The 18,190-nt window shown below is 35.1% G+C and overlaps 1 protein-coding gene across 5 annotated transcripts in view; it reads left to right on the forward strand.

The window, feature by feature from the left end:
• Window positions 1-18,190, forward strand: part of LOC114343163 (protein pellino) — a 370,712-nt gene that overhangs the window by 325,373 nt on the left and 27,149 nt on the right. For all 5 annotated transcript variants that reach the window (XM_050654280.1, XM_050654279.1, XM_028293976.2 and 2 more), the window contains exon 3: window positions 9,689-9,920. In XM_050654280.1, the coding sequence (XP_050510237.1) occupies window positions 9,689-9,920 (232 nt within the window). The remainder of the gene's footprint in view (window positions 1-9,688; window positions 9,921-18,190) is intronic.

Here is an 18,190-nt window from a genome sequence, read left to right on the forward strand (position 1 = left end):
CGCCATTATTAATTAAAATTCGTAGTTGGGGCAATGATATGAAATGATTGCAATTTCGAGACCAATCTATTCATGTAAATTTTATTGAATTTGGGCGACATTATAATATTTGCTTTAAGATGTGTGCGATGTCCTTTCTATAACCTCTATATGCATTTTTTTCACTTTTACGTTACATTATTTAATTATATCATCCATGTAAATTATAAATAGCGTTGGACTTAATCCTCTTACTGTACTTACATGGCAATAAAACTATTAATTGCGCATATGGCAAAGCCGTCATTACGTAATGGATAATTAATGTACCTAACAATCATCCATAACAGGTACCTATACCTATATACTACTAGAAAATCAAATCTCATAATTCGATATCGACCTGAAATTGCCTGGAAATAGCAAAACCGCTAATAAGGCTTCGAGCCGTATTCTAGATGATTATAGGTAACCCCAGTGAACACGTAATGGAAAAATGACTTGGGGAACAAAATAGAATGCGTGGATAGTTGCTCACAACTCAAATAATCACACTTAAAATTATTCTTTATTTAGCTTTTTTTTTTCATTCAACGTTATAGTTTCTTCCATTTAGCAAAAAATTGTTCATAAACGTTTCGTTTAAATATCATTTGTCATTTTTTATATATTGTATTTTAAAAAATTACTAATTGTCAACGAAAACTTTTCGTTTATAAATTCGCAAAGTCTGTGTGTTATTGCGTTGCTGTTCCTGCAATACTTAGAGCAGATTTATCGATGTATTCTTATGTAGTTTTGTCTTCTGCATCCAAATCTGAAAACGGCATTTCGATATCTCTAACCGTCTTCGAGATAATCGACCTCAAAGTCTAAAATGTGACGTCACAATCCTTTTATTTTCTGCTGACACACTAAACGTCAGCTGAAATCGTTGCTAGTAAGTAGGCTAGATTTTTTATCTGAATTTGTTAAGTAAAGCATGGGTTATTTACGTTATTTGAATTTGACACTTAGTGAATGTCAAACTAAATTTTAAATAAAGTATTAGTAAAATATCAATGACATTTAATAGTGAATTTAATTATTATATAAAATAAATACGATGTTCAAAAATACAATTTGAGTATTTATATTTTGAAAACAATACTTTATTAACAATTTTAAAAAGAAAATGTCGAAACCCAAAAGACTCCATTTTCAAACAAATAAATGCTTAAAAATAATAAAATCTTTGGATTTCTTAATTTGGAAACAGATTCTCTCTTATACCTATTCCCATCCTTCTAAAAATTGCAAGGAATAAAGGGTGATGAATGTATAGTAGACATGGGGAGTCTACATAGCTGCACTCCACAACATATCAATTCACCGAGGTAAAGATCAACAAATCTGCTTCCTAGTACTCGATACGTGAGTAAAAACGGTAGGTAGATAAAAGGCATTATATTTAATTTCGATTCAGAGATCATTACCATCTTTCTATGGACCGTTTCGAACTCTTTTGTTCTCATCAGGAAAGCAACTGTAATGATGCTCTATTAGCAGAAAGATGGTAATGATCTCTGAATCGAAATTAAATATAATGCCTTTTATCAATTTTAAAAAGGTTTATACGAGTATACGGCTTCCCCTTTAATGGGAGTACCTAATGATAAATGGACTGTTCCATTTGTTATGAAATGAAAATTGTTATTATAGTCGGTTTGCTAAACTCAGACACAACTGGCTAGTGATTTTAGTAGGTAATCTTTTTGTTTTTTGCCAATTTTTCCAAAATTGGCAAGGTTACTAATTATTTAGTAATTATTAACTATTTAGTAATTATTTTTTTTTGCCAAATTGGTAAAATTACTGACTAAAATCACTAGCAAGTTGTGTCTGAGTTTAGCGAACCGACTATATGAAATGTTGTTTAGAATAAAAAATTATGGTCTGATATGTGCAATTACATCCTTCTAATGGAAAAAATGTTTAAAGATTTTTCTCAAATTATGGATACCAACAACATTTTAATTTATAACTCTTTTATTTTTAATTTGACGAAGAAAAGTTATTCTTCATAAAAAGCTCCTCATGGTCTAAGATTTATGATGTAACCATCATATATCAAATTTTATTAATTTTATACGAAGTAGGTATATAAAAAATATGAATTTCGATCGAGTAAAGTACCTTTAAGTTCACAATATTTAAATTAGAATGATATAATTGCACATTAAAACATAATTTTTAATTCTAAACAACTTTTCATAATAGCAATTTTCCATATTATGAATTAAAATACGTAAATAAACAAAGTTTTCGTTATGATAATGCTTGCATTTTCAGCTTGTTTTAATTAGATGTCGCTAGAGCTTCTAAAAACAAATTATTGTTTATAATTTTGCTTAGTGAGACAGTTCGTTTTCTTTTTGATTCATGCCTCTCTGAAAGTCTAAAAACAGTGAAACGTACGTAAGAGCATGATGGTCGCCTCTGAAACAGAATCAAATATTAACTGTCCTTCATTTTCATATTTTAAATTTGTTTTAAAATTAAACTTCTTCGTGAATGTGCATGTCTTAAACGTTTATAATCTCGTTTTCTACGGGTGAATATACAGGTTTGTATAGTAGGTATACAGTGTTGGACATCGATTTCAATATTGCAATCTATAGGGTGGCCGGCCGGAAAGTCCCTTTACATCAATGAATCGCTGTTGTTGTACTACAAAGGGAAAATATAATAACACAGTTTTGTTTGTAAGTTATTTATTACTTATTTGTTTATCTAAAACATCGGCGTGCATACCTCCAGTGTCACAACACAACTTAATACGACGCCATGTTCGTATTCTTATCCGTCTCAGCATGTCTGGAGTTACTGACAGAAAAGCTTGGCGAACTCCGGTTCGCAAGTCCTCATTTGCAATATATCTGCGTATCTGCGTTTTCTAATCTTCTCTTTAATGAAACCCCACAGTACATTGTCTGGCGTTGTCAAATCTAGAGTTTTTGAGGCAGTGGAATTAGAGAATCTCGTCCAATTCATCAGTCTGGGAAGATTTCATTCAGGCGATTGCGAACACGCGCCATCTTGTTGAAAATAAACAAGGTCTTCACTTGTAAATCCTTTTGCACGTGATCTTGCATTGTTGACCGTGTAATTAACCAAACTCTGCAGATCGTTTCCGCGTCGACTTTATCGGTAAACGTTCAATGGAATCCTCAATGCTGGCAAAAGTTTTACCTCGAGTGCTTGGTGTTCCACTTCTTGGTACGTCGAGAATGGTTCCCAATAAAAAAGCCTTCTTCTCCAACGACTTCAAAGTTGGTCTGGATGGTGATGGTTATTCAAAACGAAAAACAGATCATTAATAATGTCGGCCATTATGTTATTGTTATGAAGACGTTCGTGTATCCACACTGCGGCCACCAAAGCCTCTTTAATTGTATACTCATTTGTGTCCGCCATTACGTTTAAATCGCAACTGTTTTTGTCTGTCTGCGTGACCAGACAGGTGGTCTTGACGATGCCCTTGTGCCGGAACGCCAAAACACATTGGCGCGGTGTTGAAACATTATTATTTAAAAAAAATCAATGGGAAAGTCTCAGTAGCTGGCTGTATACCATAATTAAAAATCATACAGAACAAGTAAAAACTTCGTTTGTATAATGGTATAAAAAATTTATTGAAAAACTATTTAAATTCATCCAAAAGGATTCGCAAAACGTTTTCAATCTAGATCAGATCATCTTCAGTGCCTAGAACGAAGTATTTCCACGTTAGAATGAATGCAAAAGGTTAAAATTATGACTAGCTAAAGAAAAAATGTGGGTAATACTTACGTTCTGCTTAGTACATATGAAACTAGCAACCCTATAGAATAGGTGACATCGAGAAATATGATTTACATTTTTAAAAACTGATGTTAGTAGCGACTCTAAGTCGATGTTAAATGATAAATTTAAGAGTGCTCAAAGGGCAACATGATTCACTGCTCGATGGTAACATGTGGTACTTGCCAGTTCGATGGACACAGACCAACAAGAATATAGGAGATGACAATCTATTTATCAGACTGAAGTGACATGACAAGACAGGTAGTCAATTTTTGGTTACGAATTTAAATTTAAATTATCAGTTAAGCTGAATGGATGTTAATAACTGTACTAAAGTGGAATTTAAATTATAATAAAATTAGATTATATGGTAAAATTCTAAAAGGCGACTCTCTGTTACAGAAAGAACTGTTGTTATTGTTATGTTAATAAAAATGTTATTAATAGTAAAGTCAATGAAATCATTGATGACAGTTTAAAAAAGAAGAAGAAAGTTTAATGTCTTCTTAAAAATTACACTCAATTTTCTCTTTTTTCTCACCCCTTTAACTTATTCAAATAAACATTATAGAGGATTTTAGGGACTTTCGGCCCTCGGTAATAATGTAATCTTTCATTCTGCGTTTACAGTTTTCAAATATACTAATTAGTTTTTTCAGGATTCGAAAAAAATTTAAAATCGATTGCAAGCAAATCTTGCGCCTACCCACTTAATGAGCCAGAACTTTCATCGACTATGAATTTCTATTCGTTAATAATTTACGAATTTATTATCTTTGCCCTTGAACAAAACAATTATGAATAAATACATTTTGTTATTTTGCAACGAAAATGACAATGCCGTAAAATAACTATCTATATAAATAAATTGAATATTGCACCTAATAAGGTTTATCCTTATTACAAGGTGTCACCTTACATATAATATTCAATAGATTAAACATTAAGAGAGACATTGAACCATGAAAATAAATTCAGCCTGTCCACATAAACAACCAAATCACCATAATGTGCCAATAATAAAAAACAGCCAGTATATAGCAACTTAGACCAATAAAACGAATATGTAGTAACTTCCTTTCGTGTGAACATTATTCGCTTCAAAATTACAAGTAAGCAAATTTTACAAATTAACCTGTATAGTATGTACTTCCAAAATTAGACACAGAAAAACCTTCTAAACCTTTTAAAAATCATTGTGCTTTGTCTTATTGCCCAGTCTCGTTTCGAAGATTGGCGATCTCTCTCTAACTTACATCTAAACAAATAAAAAACACTGAATTTATATCCTTTATTTTACAAACTACGATATCTAATTTATTTTACACGTTATTACACTAAATCTAATAATTTATCTAATTAAAAAAAATATACCGCGCCCGTTACATATCAAACTACACCGACGTTTTCAAATTCACAACTGAACTGCTAATTCCAAAAACCTACTATTTATACAACATTCAATGTTCTAGAAATAAATAACAACATTTCGAATAGTATTTACAAGTTTAAAAGATTTTACTCCAAAAGTCGAGAAGAAATAGAACATCATAAATCATAAAAAAAGGTTACTTGGTAAACAAATTCGGGTCTGTTAGGCCAGGAGCTGAAAACAGTCGGTGGGCTAATTATGTCACAATATCAAAGCTTAATATTTTGTTGTCATCGTACTGTGAGGAACATTTTTCATTTCTTCGATATCTGTGGATGGTGGAGCACAAGGTCTATCCTCACCAAAACGTGTCATGAATATATCCTTTCCATCTCGTCAGTTTGTCTCCTTTGCATGTTAGTATTTCGTTATTATTATTTCCTAATATTGTTTGTCATCGTTTTCCGTATCTACCTGTCTTTTCTTTCACTTTTTTCTTCTTTGTGTTCTTCTTTAGCTTGTTTCTATTAGCAGTTCACCGTTTTCGTCCCCCACAGCACTCATTCTCTGTCACCTTCTCTGAGGTGGCTATCTATCACAGGATTTCCTATGTACGTTTTCCATCTCGTAGCAGGTCTTCCTATCCATTTTCTTCCCGGCTCACAGTGGTCCAAAAACCCGAAAAGATGGTCGAATAATGAAAGCGTTTTTTGATTTGCATGAAATTAGGCATCCAGGAGTTCTTGAGGTCGCTAATTACGAATCCGAAGTCTATACTGCAAAAAACAAAATGGCGGATGTAATATGGCGGATGTAATATGGCGGGTTTATGTATTTTAAATATATTTAATACCGTCGAAATTTGATATCCGGTGGTTTTTAAGGTTGCTGATTACGAATCCGACTACAAATTTGAAAAAACAAAATGGCGGATACAATCCGCCGATTTTTTATTCCAACGTTAAATTCGATTATTAATCATATGAAAGTAAAAACTAATTTTTCTTTATTTTTCAACAACCTGTACCTGACCCTTTTATATACGATTTTACCCTACGATACTGAAGTAACTAAAGATCTACAGTCATAACAACTACCTGAATGCCGCGGCATGATCTGTTTATTCTGCGTTGTTAAGGCTATGGGTACATAATTTGCAAATATTTTACGTGTATCCCTACTTTTTCTGTCTTTACACGGCAAATTACGTGTAGTAAAATTCACACTGGTGTGGATATGTAAACATTACTAGAATGTCATTCTACTTGAAAATGTCATAATTAATTTAAAGAGATGGCTTTTGAATATTCTTGGATAACTGTTATTTTTATAATTGCAAATTATTAATTCAGTTAATAAATGTGATAATTTTTTCACTAACTATGTTTTCAGTGATTGTAATAATTTATTTGTACAACAAAAACTAATAATCAATCGAGAAAAGAGGAAAAGTGTTAAAGTGATTTTTTAATAATATGTTGTTATTTTGGAACGCTTACAATTTTGAACATCTCTAACAACAAAATACTTGGATCACAGGATATATCTGATGTATTCTCTGCTTGGATCTTTCACAAATAATACACAATAAATAACTTTTTATTAAGTTCACGTCTTAAATCAATTATTTATCAAATACACTATATATCAATAATATTTAATCAATTTCTCAAAATATTCCCGATGCAATGTCAAATATTTAAAATTGTCACTGATTGTCAGTGTCTGACTGACAATATATGCTGACAATATTATATTCGGTTGAGTGCGTTGTAAGACAAAGACAGATTTGGAAAATATTACCACGGCATTGTGTTCATTTTTTTCAAATCCTGAAAAAACCAATAAATATTTTTGAAAAATTTAAACGCAGAATGAAAGACTAAATTATTACCGAGGGCCGAAAGTCCCTTAGAATAAATAAAAAGTTTATTTTGAATGAGATATTTGAATTTAAAAATCACACTAAATTTTCTCTTAGTTTTTTCACCCCTGTAACTTATTAAAATAAACATTGTAGAAGTTCTCAGGGACTTTCGGCCCTCGCTAATAACGTAATCTTTGATTCTGCGTTTAAATTTTTCCAAAATACTTATTAGTTTTCTCAGGATTTGAAAAAAATGAATCCCCATTTGAATAGCATTGCAGCCGAAAATACGTTCCGATCCTCTTAACGATTCATATTGAAACTCATAACGCAGAGCGCTTGTACAAAAAATTCTCGCAAAACCAAAGGGGCAAATAGTGGCAGCTAATTTTTTTTGTATCTTAAAGAGAGAAATAATGGCTTAATGATGATTGTAGTACCATATTGGAATTATATGGAATACATAACTATTTGGCTATCTGAAAATTTAATTTTTTTTAAATATGTACTTTCTTTTTACTTAATTTCAACTTAAAATCTACTAAATATAACACATATACAAAAATTTTGATATTATCGGCTTTTATTAAAAATGGCTCCACGAATATCCTCCATTTTGCAGAATTGAATTGGCGCACTTCGTTTTAGAGATACACGCACAAGACTGCGTATAAAATATTCGTTATTCGTAACTGCGTGTCTGTTCCGACGAAGATCAACTTTGAACTGGGCCCAGAGCACGCCAAATAGATTTCTATTTTGCTGACGTCACAAAATTGAATTTCATATGGTACAATTTTGCGCATGACATTTGACAGCTGAGGTTAAGCGTGTGACGTAGCAAAGATCCCTGTGAGCCATTATTTGTAATGGTAGGTACTATTTACTATTATGTGGATTATTTTGCAAAATTCTTATAATTAACTCGTTTTAGCTATTTTTTCCAGTTTTTTGGATAGCATAAGTATAATATGTGTCATAGTTTGTATAGACTAATTTAAGAACATTTACTCGTTAGTGTCTTAAGTCTCGACTCAAGTGTAGCTACAAATTTTGAGTACCTAAATTACAAAGTGATCATCAACAAATTAAGAAGTGGGATACCCTGTATATTTGAAAATAATTTTAAATTTGTAGCGACCCATTTTTATGTGGATATTACTTTTTTGTATCTTTAAACAACTGAAATATCCAACTCTGGAGTACCACTTGATCAACCTGTATGTCATCATCATTTTCTTTGCCTTATCCTGTATGTATAATAAACAAATTGACTTTGTCAACCTGTATCTTTGACTTGATCAACCTGTATGTATAATAAACAAATAATAATTAAAAAATGCTTTATAATAGATATCTGTGTTAACAAAATAACAAGTTTCTAAAATATCAGTTCCAAAATCTCGCTAAACTAACTACCCGAAAACCAACAAAATTAAATTAGCTACAAAATATTTTTTATTATACCTAGTCTGGACAGGTTATTCGACAATAGGCTATTTTTGGGAAAAGTTATTTACCAGCAATTTTATTACTGAAATCGAATCTTATGATTGTATATATTAATAATATAGGTATGCAAAGTCCGAAGATAGTGTGCTACTTTTTTATAACCAAAGTGGCCCCCGAAAATCGTGTTTTTTTCAATTTTTGCTCTATAACTCCAAAGATTTTAACTTTACACCAAAAACACCCAAATAAAAATTAACCGTAATTAAATTCTGCACAGATGCGTGTTTTTCCCGATTTACTTTGACGAAAATTTTCCCCGGAAAATGCGGGTTTTTCCAACAAAATCTTTAATTTTCAACTAAAATTTTAGATAAGTAATTGTTTTAATCAAGTATATTCAAATGGGAAATAAGCCACAATTTTACCTAAAAATGATTTTATTAACGTTTCGACGCCCAAGTCGGGTGTCGTTGTCAAAATACGTGTATATAATATAAAATATATAATACGTGTCTGAATTGCCGATATAAATGAGTCAGATTAAATAAATTATTAGAAGAATTTTTTACTAAGCAACAACATTTTTGTTTATTAGTATTATTTTGTATTTTGACAACGACACCCGACTTGGGCGTCGAAACGTTAATAAAATCATTTTTAGGTAAAATTGTGGCTTATTTCCCATTTGAATATACTTGATTATAAAAATGCCACAAGAAAATAGCTTCAGAACAACATTAAGTAATTGTTTATCAATAATTAAATAACTTGGTAATATAAAATATCTTTTCGTCTAGATTATAAGTCCAGAAGCCGATGGAAATTGAATGAACAGTTTAGCAACAATTGAATTGTTAATTAAAAATTTACGGTCGCTATAATAACCACAATAATTACGATACATAAGAATAACTATGATTTTTGATAAAAAGACACTGTACCTATCTAATGCACTTTACAGAATTGAAATTGTACTATTTAAGCGGCCTCAGGAATATTTTAAAATTATAAACAAGTATAACCATTTATAATTTTTTACACAAACCGCAATGTTCAATAGTATTCAATAAAAAAAATCAGCTTTCCACCCACAGGTCAAGATCACCAACGGAATAGTTTAAATATTTGTATCATAATATTTGTTACGAATTAATATTCTAATCATAATTAATTGACATTCTCTTTTGTTTTAGATATAATGGATTTTTACCTCAAGGTGACAGGGGGAGGAGGCGAAGCAAATTCGTTTTCTGTAAAAGACAAGTTGCCAACGGCGTTAAACGGTTACGACACTACGTAGTTAGGACACCACATTCAACACAAGCCATTTTAGATGCCACCCAACATTCGATTTCCTACACATTATCGAGAAATCATGCCGTTATTGTAGAATATACCAATGATGAAGATACCGATATGTTTCAGGTGTGTACTTTTTAATAATTTTAGTATAATATATTTTAATATAACTACATACCAGTGGCGTATAGGCAAGGAGGGTTAAATGAGGAAATCCTCTCACAACAAAGTCCAAAATTTAAAGAAAATTTTTGAAACATAAAAATACCTATATTAGCTAACCTGAAACTTGTTCAGACAAGTACAGCACAACAAATCCACTAGTTAGGAAAAATAATTAATTAAGGCATCCACAGTCCACAGTTCGTTACGAACTGACGTCGTTACGAATTGTCCATGACCATTTGTCGGGTTACGAACTGTCATGGAACCGGTGTTTCAATAGAAGATCCTCGCCCAAGGCAATGTCTAGATCCACCACTGCTACACACCATCAGTTCAACATTAGATTATAATAGAATTCGTGTAGTGTACACACTGTGTAATCTTTTTGAAAACGATTTCCAGAGTGGAAATCAAAACGTCAGATAGTATATAGTTATCCATTTTTAAAAAGTTCTAATATCTTCAAGACTGAACCTTACATGTAGCTATTTGCCGGTGGATTTACTTCTCATAATGCAAATATCCGCACATTTTCCAGACTGTCACACTAACATAGAATTTGCTCTGCTGTTTCTTCTTCCAGGTGACAGAATCTGCACAAGTCAGGATCTGACAATCCCATCAGCTTTAAATGCCTATTCAGCTTACACAGTGCCCTGTTAGCAGATCTACTATGGCTTTGACTGTTTTCCTGTGTTTGCTTATTAGGCCTGCCGTAAATTTTGGCGAATGTTCTGTAATGAACAGTTTCGCCTGTCTTTATCCTGTGAATTCCTCCACCATTCCAGAGATTTGTGAGCTCCCCAATTTCTTCGCCGTTCTTGTTACTGCCTTTGCAACGCCGCAGAAGAGTTCCGGTCCAACGAATGGCATTGATGAGCCTTGTTTGGCCATTTCATCTGCTTTTTCATTGCCCTTTTCACCGTCGTGCCCAGTATCCAGGCTCCCGTAACCTTGTTACGGTCTCCTAGTTGATTTATAGCAAACACACAATCCCACACTAGCTTAGAATTTACCTCTACAGAATTGAGTGCCTTAATAACTCCAAATGACCACACACTATGGGAAGCAACCAAAAAGCTAAAAATACCCCAAATAACTGTCCCTCCTCTCCGATGACCAGACAACGCATAGGCACAATCTGATGGAGAAAAAGCTGAAACTAGCAGTTCACTTCTACTGTTCAAAGCTGATCCTAGATCTGCAGAGGACGAGATAAATGATACAATCGGTTCACCCTGCCAAAGGTACCCTCAAAAAAAGAACGTACCCTCTCCGTACGAAGTTAAAAACGATATACCTCAACTAAACCCATGTAAAGCACCTGGGTACGAACTAATAACAGGATAAGTATTAAAACACCTTCCTCGTAAAGCTATAGTCCTACTTACAACACTATTCAATTGCATCCTAGTACTATCCCATTTTCCTATTATCTGGAAACATGCAGAAATCATTATTGATACTAAAACCTAACAAGCCTCCTCAAGAACCCTTTTCCTACCGACCCATGAGTCTACTACCCATCTCGGGTAAATTGTTTGGAAAGCTGTTACTAAGCAGAATAAAAGAAAAACATCCGCTGCCAAAACATATCCCAACTCAGCAATTTGGCTTTCGTGAGAACCACCCGACAATATAATGAAATTGTATTGTCGTCACATAGTTAATGAAATAGCAAAAACATCGAAGAAAAGAAATATTGCAACGCCGTATTTCTTGACATCTCCCAGGCTTTCGATAAAGTATGACACCCTGGACTGCTCTTTAAATTAAAAAATACTCTATCGAGTAACTACAACCTCATACTCAGATACTTCTACAGAAGCTTCTACGTTAGACATGGTATTATAGCGCTGAATCCACCATTTGTACCATAGAATCGGGGGTCCCACAAGGTAGCGTTTTGGATCAACTACTTTTCCGGATTTTCGCAGCAGATTTACCAGAAACGCACAATATTACAATTGCATCTTGTAGCAGATGACGTAGCTGTCATCTGCTACATCATTGCAATTTGCAGATGACATAGCTATATTATCAACTTGTGAGAATCCAGTAGATGCCTCTTTTCATCTCCAAACCCACCTAAACCTACTCGTAGAATCCATGGAGAATTAAAATCAATGAAAGAAAGTCAGTATAAGTAACATTTACTACCCACCGGGAAATCATTTCTCCACTCACACTTAAACAATACACACATCCCCGTCAGCACGGAAGTGAAATACCTTGGATTTCATATCGACCAAAGGCTAACATGGAATAAACACATCCAAATTAAACACAGGCAGTTGGATCTCTAGTTCAGACAAATACATATACTGGCTTTTTGGCGGGACATCCAAATTGTCATCAAATAACTAATTACGGCTATACAAAATTAAATTGAAACCAATTTGGATGTACGGTATCCATCTCTGGGGATGGGCTAAATTAACACATATCACAACCATACAGCGATTTCAATCAAAAGTCCTTAGATCAATTACTGGCGCACCTGGTATGTCAGTAATCTCACAATTTACAATGATCTGAATATTCCCTTTGTAAGAGATGAAATACAGCTGGCAGCGACCAACCATGAAAGTCGAACAAGAAACCATGACAAGGAATTGAGTGAGCATATCAACCAGAATGGATCAATATAATCAGAAGACAGGAAATACGACAGTGGTCACAATACGGCAGTGAAATAAACATATAGATGGAGCATCATTGGATGCTCCTCCATCTTTGCTTAACAATTTCATTCAAATTTACGTTTAACCGTTGATTGAAATATTACATTGGTAATATTTCAATCAACGGTTTAACTAAAGAAGTTGATTGTAAATAAAAGTGCATAAGGAAAAAAATGGATAAAAACTAATTGAAACTAAATGAATAAAACGTTAAATATTGAATCAGAAACTGATGGCAAATAATGTATAAAGGCAAAACGAATAAATTCAGTTTCCGCAGACACGACCGCGTGACTGAATGTGTGTCGGTTTTAGAGTCTAAAATCGAAATGCATTCAGTTTTTTTATTACTAACGCTCGGATTGACATTTTAATTGAAAAACATTCAAATTGCGATAGTTAATTTTTGCAAGTTACATATAGTCGTAAACATCGATGAATAGTTGGACTGTTTTAGAAACAAACAGCTATTACTTTGATTGGATTGCAGTAAAATTTATGCTAGAAAATTCAGTTTTCGGATACCTATAAATAATGATGTGATGGAATTTTCGAGTCAATTTTTTATGATTGGAGTATTTAAAAAAAACTATTAAACAGAAAAAACGAATAAAAATTATATAAAGGATCCCAGCACTTTTGTTATGTAAAAGTGGTTTCATTTAATTTGGATAAAACTTCGGCTGAAAAGATCAAAAGTTATCATTGTCCCAAGACTCAGAAAGCAATTGTTTCTAAGTTATAGAGCTTTAGAGTGTTGGTTTTTAGTCCATTTTTTAAAAGCATGAATTTAAATGCGCACCACACATTCAATATTGGGACCGTGCAAGTTCGGAAGAGAGACACCTGGTGTCATGGCTCAGCAACATTTGCAGCACTTTTAATTATATTGGCCAATTATATTAATCCTGGTTACTGGATAATAATTGTCAATAATAGTTATTTATGAAACAGTTCGTTAAGTATGCTTTTTGCAAACGCACGCGATGTTTAGAGCACAAGCGACAGCGCAGCGAGTGGTATACATCGCATAAGTTCGCAAAAATTACTTCACGCAGTAACTCTTCGTCACTGGAATTCATTCCTATTCTACAATTTTTCGAACTTTGACATTTAAAAATTCTAACTTCTTCCAAACCACAAAACTGTCAAAACTTTTGTTGTAATTTATTGCTCACATGTCATCACCATGACAACGCGAAAGTTAAGGACATTTGATTATCTGAAAGTGTGCCAAAAAACAGTGCGGAAAAGTAAATCCCATTTAAAATACTGTAGCGTGATTAGTGTAATTACTTCTAATTACAATAAAACTAGCGGTTCGTAATTTATATACGACTTTATTATTTATTTATACAAGTTTACTTTACAAACTTTAGCTTAAGACTAAACTCTATTCACAAAAATTATGCCTTATATATCCTAGTCGTTATTCTCGATCATTCCGGGCTAAGCCAGCTCTCCGACTATCGTGTGACCTTCCAACAACCGCGCATCGGTTCCACGTATAGCGTGCTTCGCTCTAGACTTTTCTCGGCTTACGCCTTGCGGCTGGTGACTCATTGTTTTGCTACATTGCTCCCCTCTTAAGATCTGAGCGTCCCGATCAGCAACTCTAGATGAAGGCCCAGGATGGCGGAATCTACACGACTCTCCAGCTTTGCATACACCCTTCAAGAAGAAATAACAGTCTACTGTCTTTGAAGGATCCGACATCTTCGGGTTCATGCAACACACAGTAATTCGTACGCCAGTTTCTCTGAAGACCACTTCAAGCATGCTTCTCACAATCTTCCAATCCAGATTTTCTACTGCATGGCCTATTTTTGGTAAAGCCAAATCTTTGATGTCATAATTACACACGATTTTCTTCAAATTACATAGAGCACGCCATATGTTCTCATAGCTTGGCGTGTCCGTATAAGACTTCCTGGTCACCATATACAGCAAAGATCGAGGACCATCTTCCAATCGCAGTACTCTTCCAATTTTAGGCTGCTGATTTCGTAACTCGTCCAGGCGGCCGAACTTTCTATTGAATACGGACGAGATTCCTTTAGTCATCTCGAGGTCTTGGGCAACACAGTGGGCTAGAGAGACGTTTTCTGGAACACCAAACAGATCTTGCTGAACTTCTGTGGTCACGCCGAATCTAGCACTCTTTCTTTCTGCGTAATTTGACATAAATTCCTTAAAACTTGGCTGTGCGGCATCTTTCATTTCCTGTTGGAGGACTCGGGCTTCTTCTGTTTCATTGGAGCCAGCATATGGTGCAAGACGATTTATGTGAATAACTTTTGGTTTACCGTTTGGCAACTTCTTAATTCTGTATATTACGTCATTTATTTTCTTCTTAACTTCATACGGACCTTCCCATTGTCTTTGCAGTTTAGGACACAGGCCTCGACGACGTTGTGGATTATAAAGCCAGACAAGATCACCTACTTCGAAGCTTTCATTCTTGCAGCGAGAATCATATTGATCTTTCATTCTGTCACTGGCTATCTGGATGTGTTGTCGGGCAAGTTCATGAATGTTGTTCATTCGTAACTTCAGGCGGTCTACGTATTCTTCGCCTGCAACATATTCCTCGGAAGGTCTGCAGCCAAACTCTAGGTCGCAGGGCAAACGAACTTCACGACCCAACATCAGGCAGGTTGGTGTTTGACCTGTAGTTTCATTCACGGCCGAGCGGTAGGCCATCAGGAATAAATGAATGTGTTGGTCCCAATCTCGCTGATGTTCAGATACAACTTTGGACAAGTGTTTACCCATCGTTCGGTTCATCCTCTCGACCATCCCATCTGATTGAGGATGCAGGGGTGTTGTTCTGGTCTTATTGACACCAATCAATTTACAAACGTTTTGGAAAAGAGCTGACTCAAAGTTTCGCCCTTGGTCGGAGTGGATCTCCAAGGGAACACCAAATCGGCTGAAGAATTCTTTAACAAGTACCTCTGCAACGGTAGCAGCTTCTTGATTTGGTAATGCATAGGCCTCGGTCCATTTCGTAAAATAATCCATGGCTACCAGGATGTATTTATTTCCAGCATCAGTTTCTGGAAATGGACCTGCAATGTCGATTGCTACTCTTTCCATAGGACTGCCAACATTGTACTGTCTCATGGGTGCTCTCTTTTTACCAACTGGACCATTACCGGATGCACACAGTTCACATTTCTGGCACCATCTTCTTACATCATCTTTACAGTTCACCCAATAGAACCGTTCTCGAACCTTATGCAGAGTCTTCGTAATACCAAAGTGTCCACCTGATGTACCGTCATGCAACTGACGCAATACTTCTGACACTTTACTTTTAGGTACAATCAACTGAAGCTTAGATTCTGTACCATCATCGTTCTCAAAGGTTCTGTACAGAAGATCATCTTTTAGTATCAGGCAATTCCATTGGCTCCAGTAGGCCTTGACTTCCGGACTACATGCACTAATGTTTTGCCAACTAGGTCTCTCACCTCGACGCATCCAATCCAATACTCTTTTTATACATGGATCGTCTTCTTGGGCTTCTTGTAACTGTTGTGGCTGCCATTGCTCATTAACGACGGTAGTTCGTCTCAGAGGGCAAAGCTGTTCATCTACTTTAAGCCGGTGATTACAACTTTCACTGCATGGCCGTATCGAGGAAGCATCTGTATTTGAACCAACTCTTCCAGCCCTCTTCATGCGTCTCTTCGGCATCGTGTCACGAATCACCCTCCGTACCATTTCCACCAAACGTTCATCTTTTCTCTTATCGCCTTTTTCCACGGTTATTACTCGATTGTTTCGTGAAGCTTGGCTAGCTGCTTCGTGTTCCAAGGCAATAGCAAGTGCTTCATCTAAAACTTTCGGTCTTGCTAGTCGTAAAGATTTCTGTAGTTCACTATCTTTCAGCCCATTGACAAAGGTATCTACCGCAATTTCTTCTAAAACGCTGTCTGGCACCTCCGGATAAGCCAACCGCACCACACGAGCCACATCTGCTTCAAATTCTTGCAGATTCTCACTTGCTCGTTGACTTCCACTTCGCAGTTGGGCTTTGTATACTTGTTGTAGATGGGCATCTCCATAGCGTTTTTCTAGACGAGTGAACAAGGTCTGGTAACAATTTTCTTGACCCTTAGGAATTGATCTTAATATATCTGCAGCATCACCTCGTAAAGCAGCAGTCAAGGAAACAGCCTTTTCTTGTTCGGTCCAATGATTGGCGGTCGCAATAGCTTCAAACTGTCTAAGATATATGGACCAAGAGGACTTTCCATCAAATGGTGGTAATTTGAATCTCATATTATGCGACGTTTCGTCTCTCGGTAGTTCATCTTTCACTAAAGGATCTAACGTTGCTGCATTAACTGATGGTTGTACTTTTGTATCGGTTATCCTGCTCTCTAGCTGTTTGATCTTTTCTTCTACGGTCTCTACACTTTTCTGCATCTTATCGAATGTTCTAGAAACTTCTTCAAATTTCTCATTGTTCTGTTTACAAACTTCTTCTAGTTTTTCGTTGTTTTGCCTACAGACCTCTTTAATTATTTGAGAAGTCTCATCGAATCTTTTAGCAACATTTTCGAATTTCTCGTCGCTTTTTCTACTAACTTCTTCAAGTTTCTCGTCGCTTCTTCTACTAACTTCTTCAAGTTTCTCGTCGCTTCTTCTAGAAGTTTCATCGATCTTTTGAGAAACACTTTCAAATTTCTCGTTGTTCTGTCTACTAACTTCTTCAAGTTTCTCGTCGCTTCTTCTAGAAGTTTCATCGATCGTTTCAGAAACAGTTTTTAATTTCGATAAGATTACTTGTTCTGCTGACTGGAAGTGGAACGTCTTTGGGTCTTCTCCGTTCTTCGTGAGGACATCCTCGAGTCGTGCTTGTAGGACTATCTTGAGCCCACTGCTGTCCAGATCCCGTTCCTCGAGCTGTTCACGGAGCTGTTTTACTGTAAGTTCTTGTAGCAACATCTTTGGTCGGCACACACGTACTTTCCAAAATGTCTTTTAACAGTCTTTCCGAATACCGAACAATCAACGCACTTTAACTATTCCCGACGAATAAAGTCCAAAAGTATTTTAAAGTCTTTCCGAATACCGAACAATTAACGCACTCCGGTTATTCCCGACGAATAAAGTTCAAAAGTCTTTTAAAGTCTCTCTGTAATTCACTTATTTATATCGCACTAAGTTAACCGAACACCGACACCAACTGTAGCGTGATTAGTGTAATTACTTCTAATTACAATAAAACTAGCGGTTCGTAATTTATATACGACTTTATTATTTATTTATACAAGTTTACTTTACAAACTTTAGCTTAAGACTAAACTCTATTCACAAAAATTATGCCTTATATATCCTAGTCGTTATTCTCGATCATTCCGGGCCAAGCCAGCTCTCCGACTATCGTGTGACCTTCCAACAACCGCGCATCGGTTCCACGTATAGCGTGCTTCGCTCTAGACTTTTCTCGGCTTACGCCTTGCGGCTGGTGACTCATTGTTTTGCTACAATACATTGTTACTTCACGCACACTTTAAATACTTCATGCACTGC

The sequence above is a fragment of the Diabrotica virgifera genome, chromosome 6 (genome assembly GCF_917563875.1).
Source record: "Diabrotica virgifera virgifera chromosome 6, PGI_DIABVI_V3a".
Classification (NCBI taxonomy): Eukaryota; Metazoa; Arthropoda; class Insecta; order Coleoptera; family Chrysomelidae; genus Diabrotica; species Diabrotica virgifera.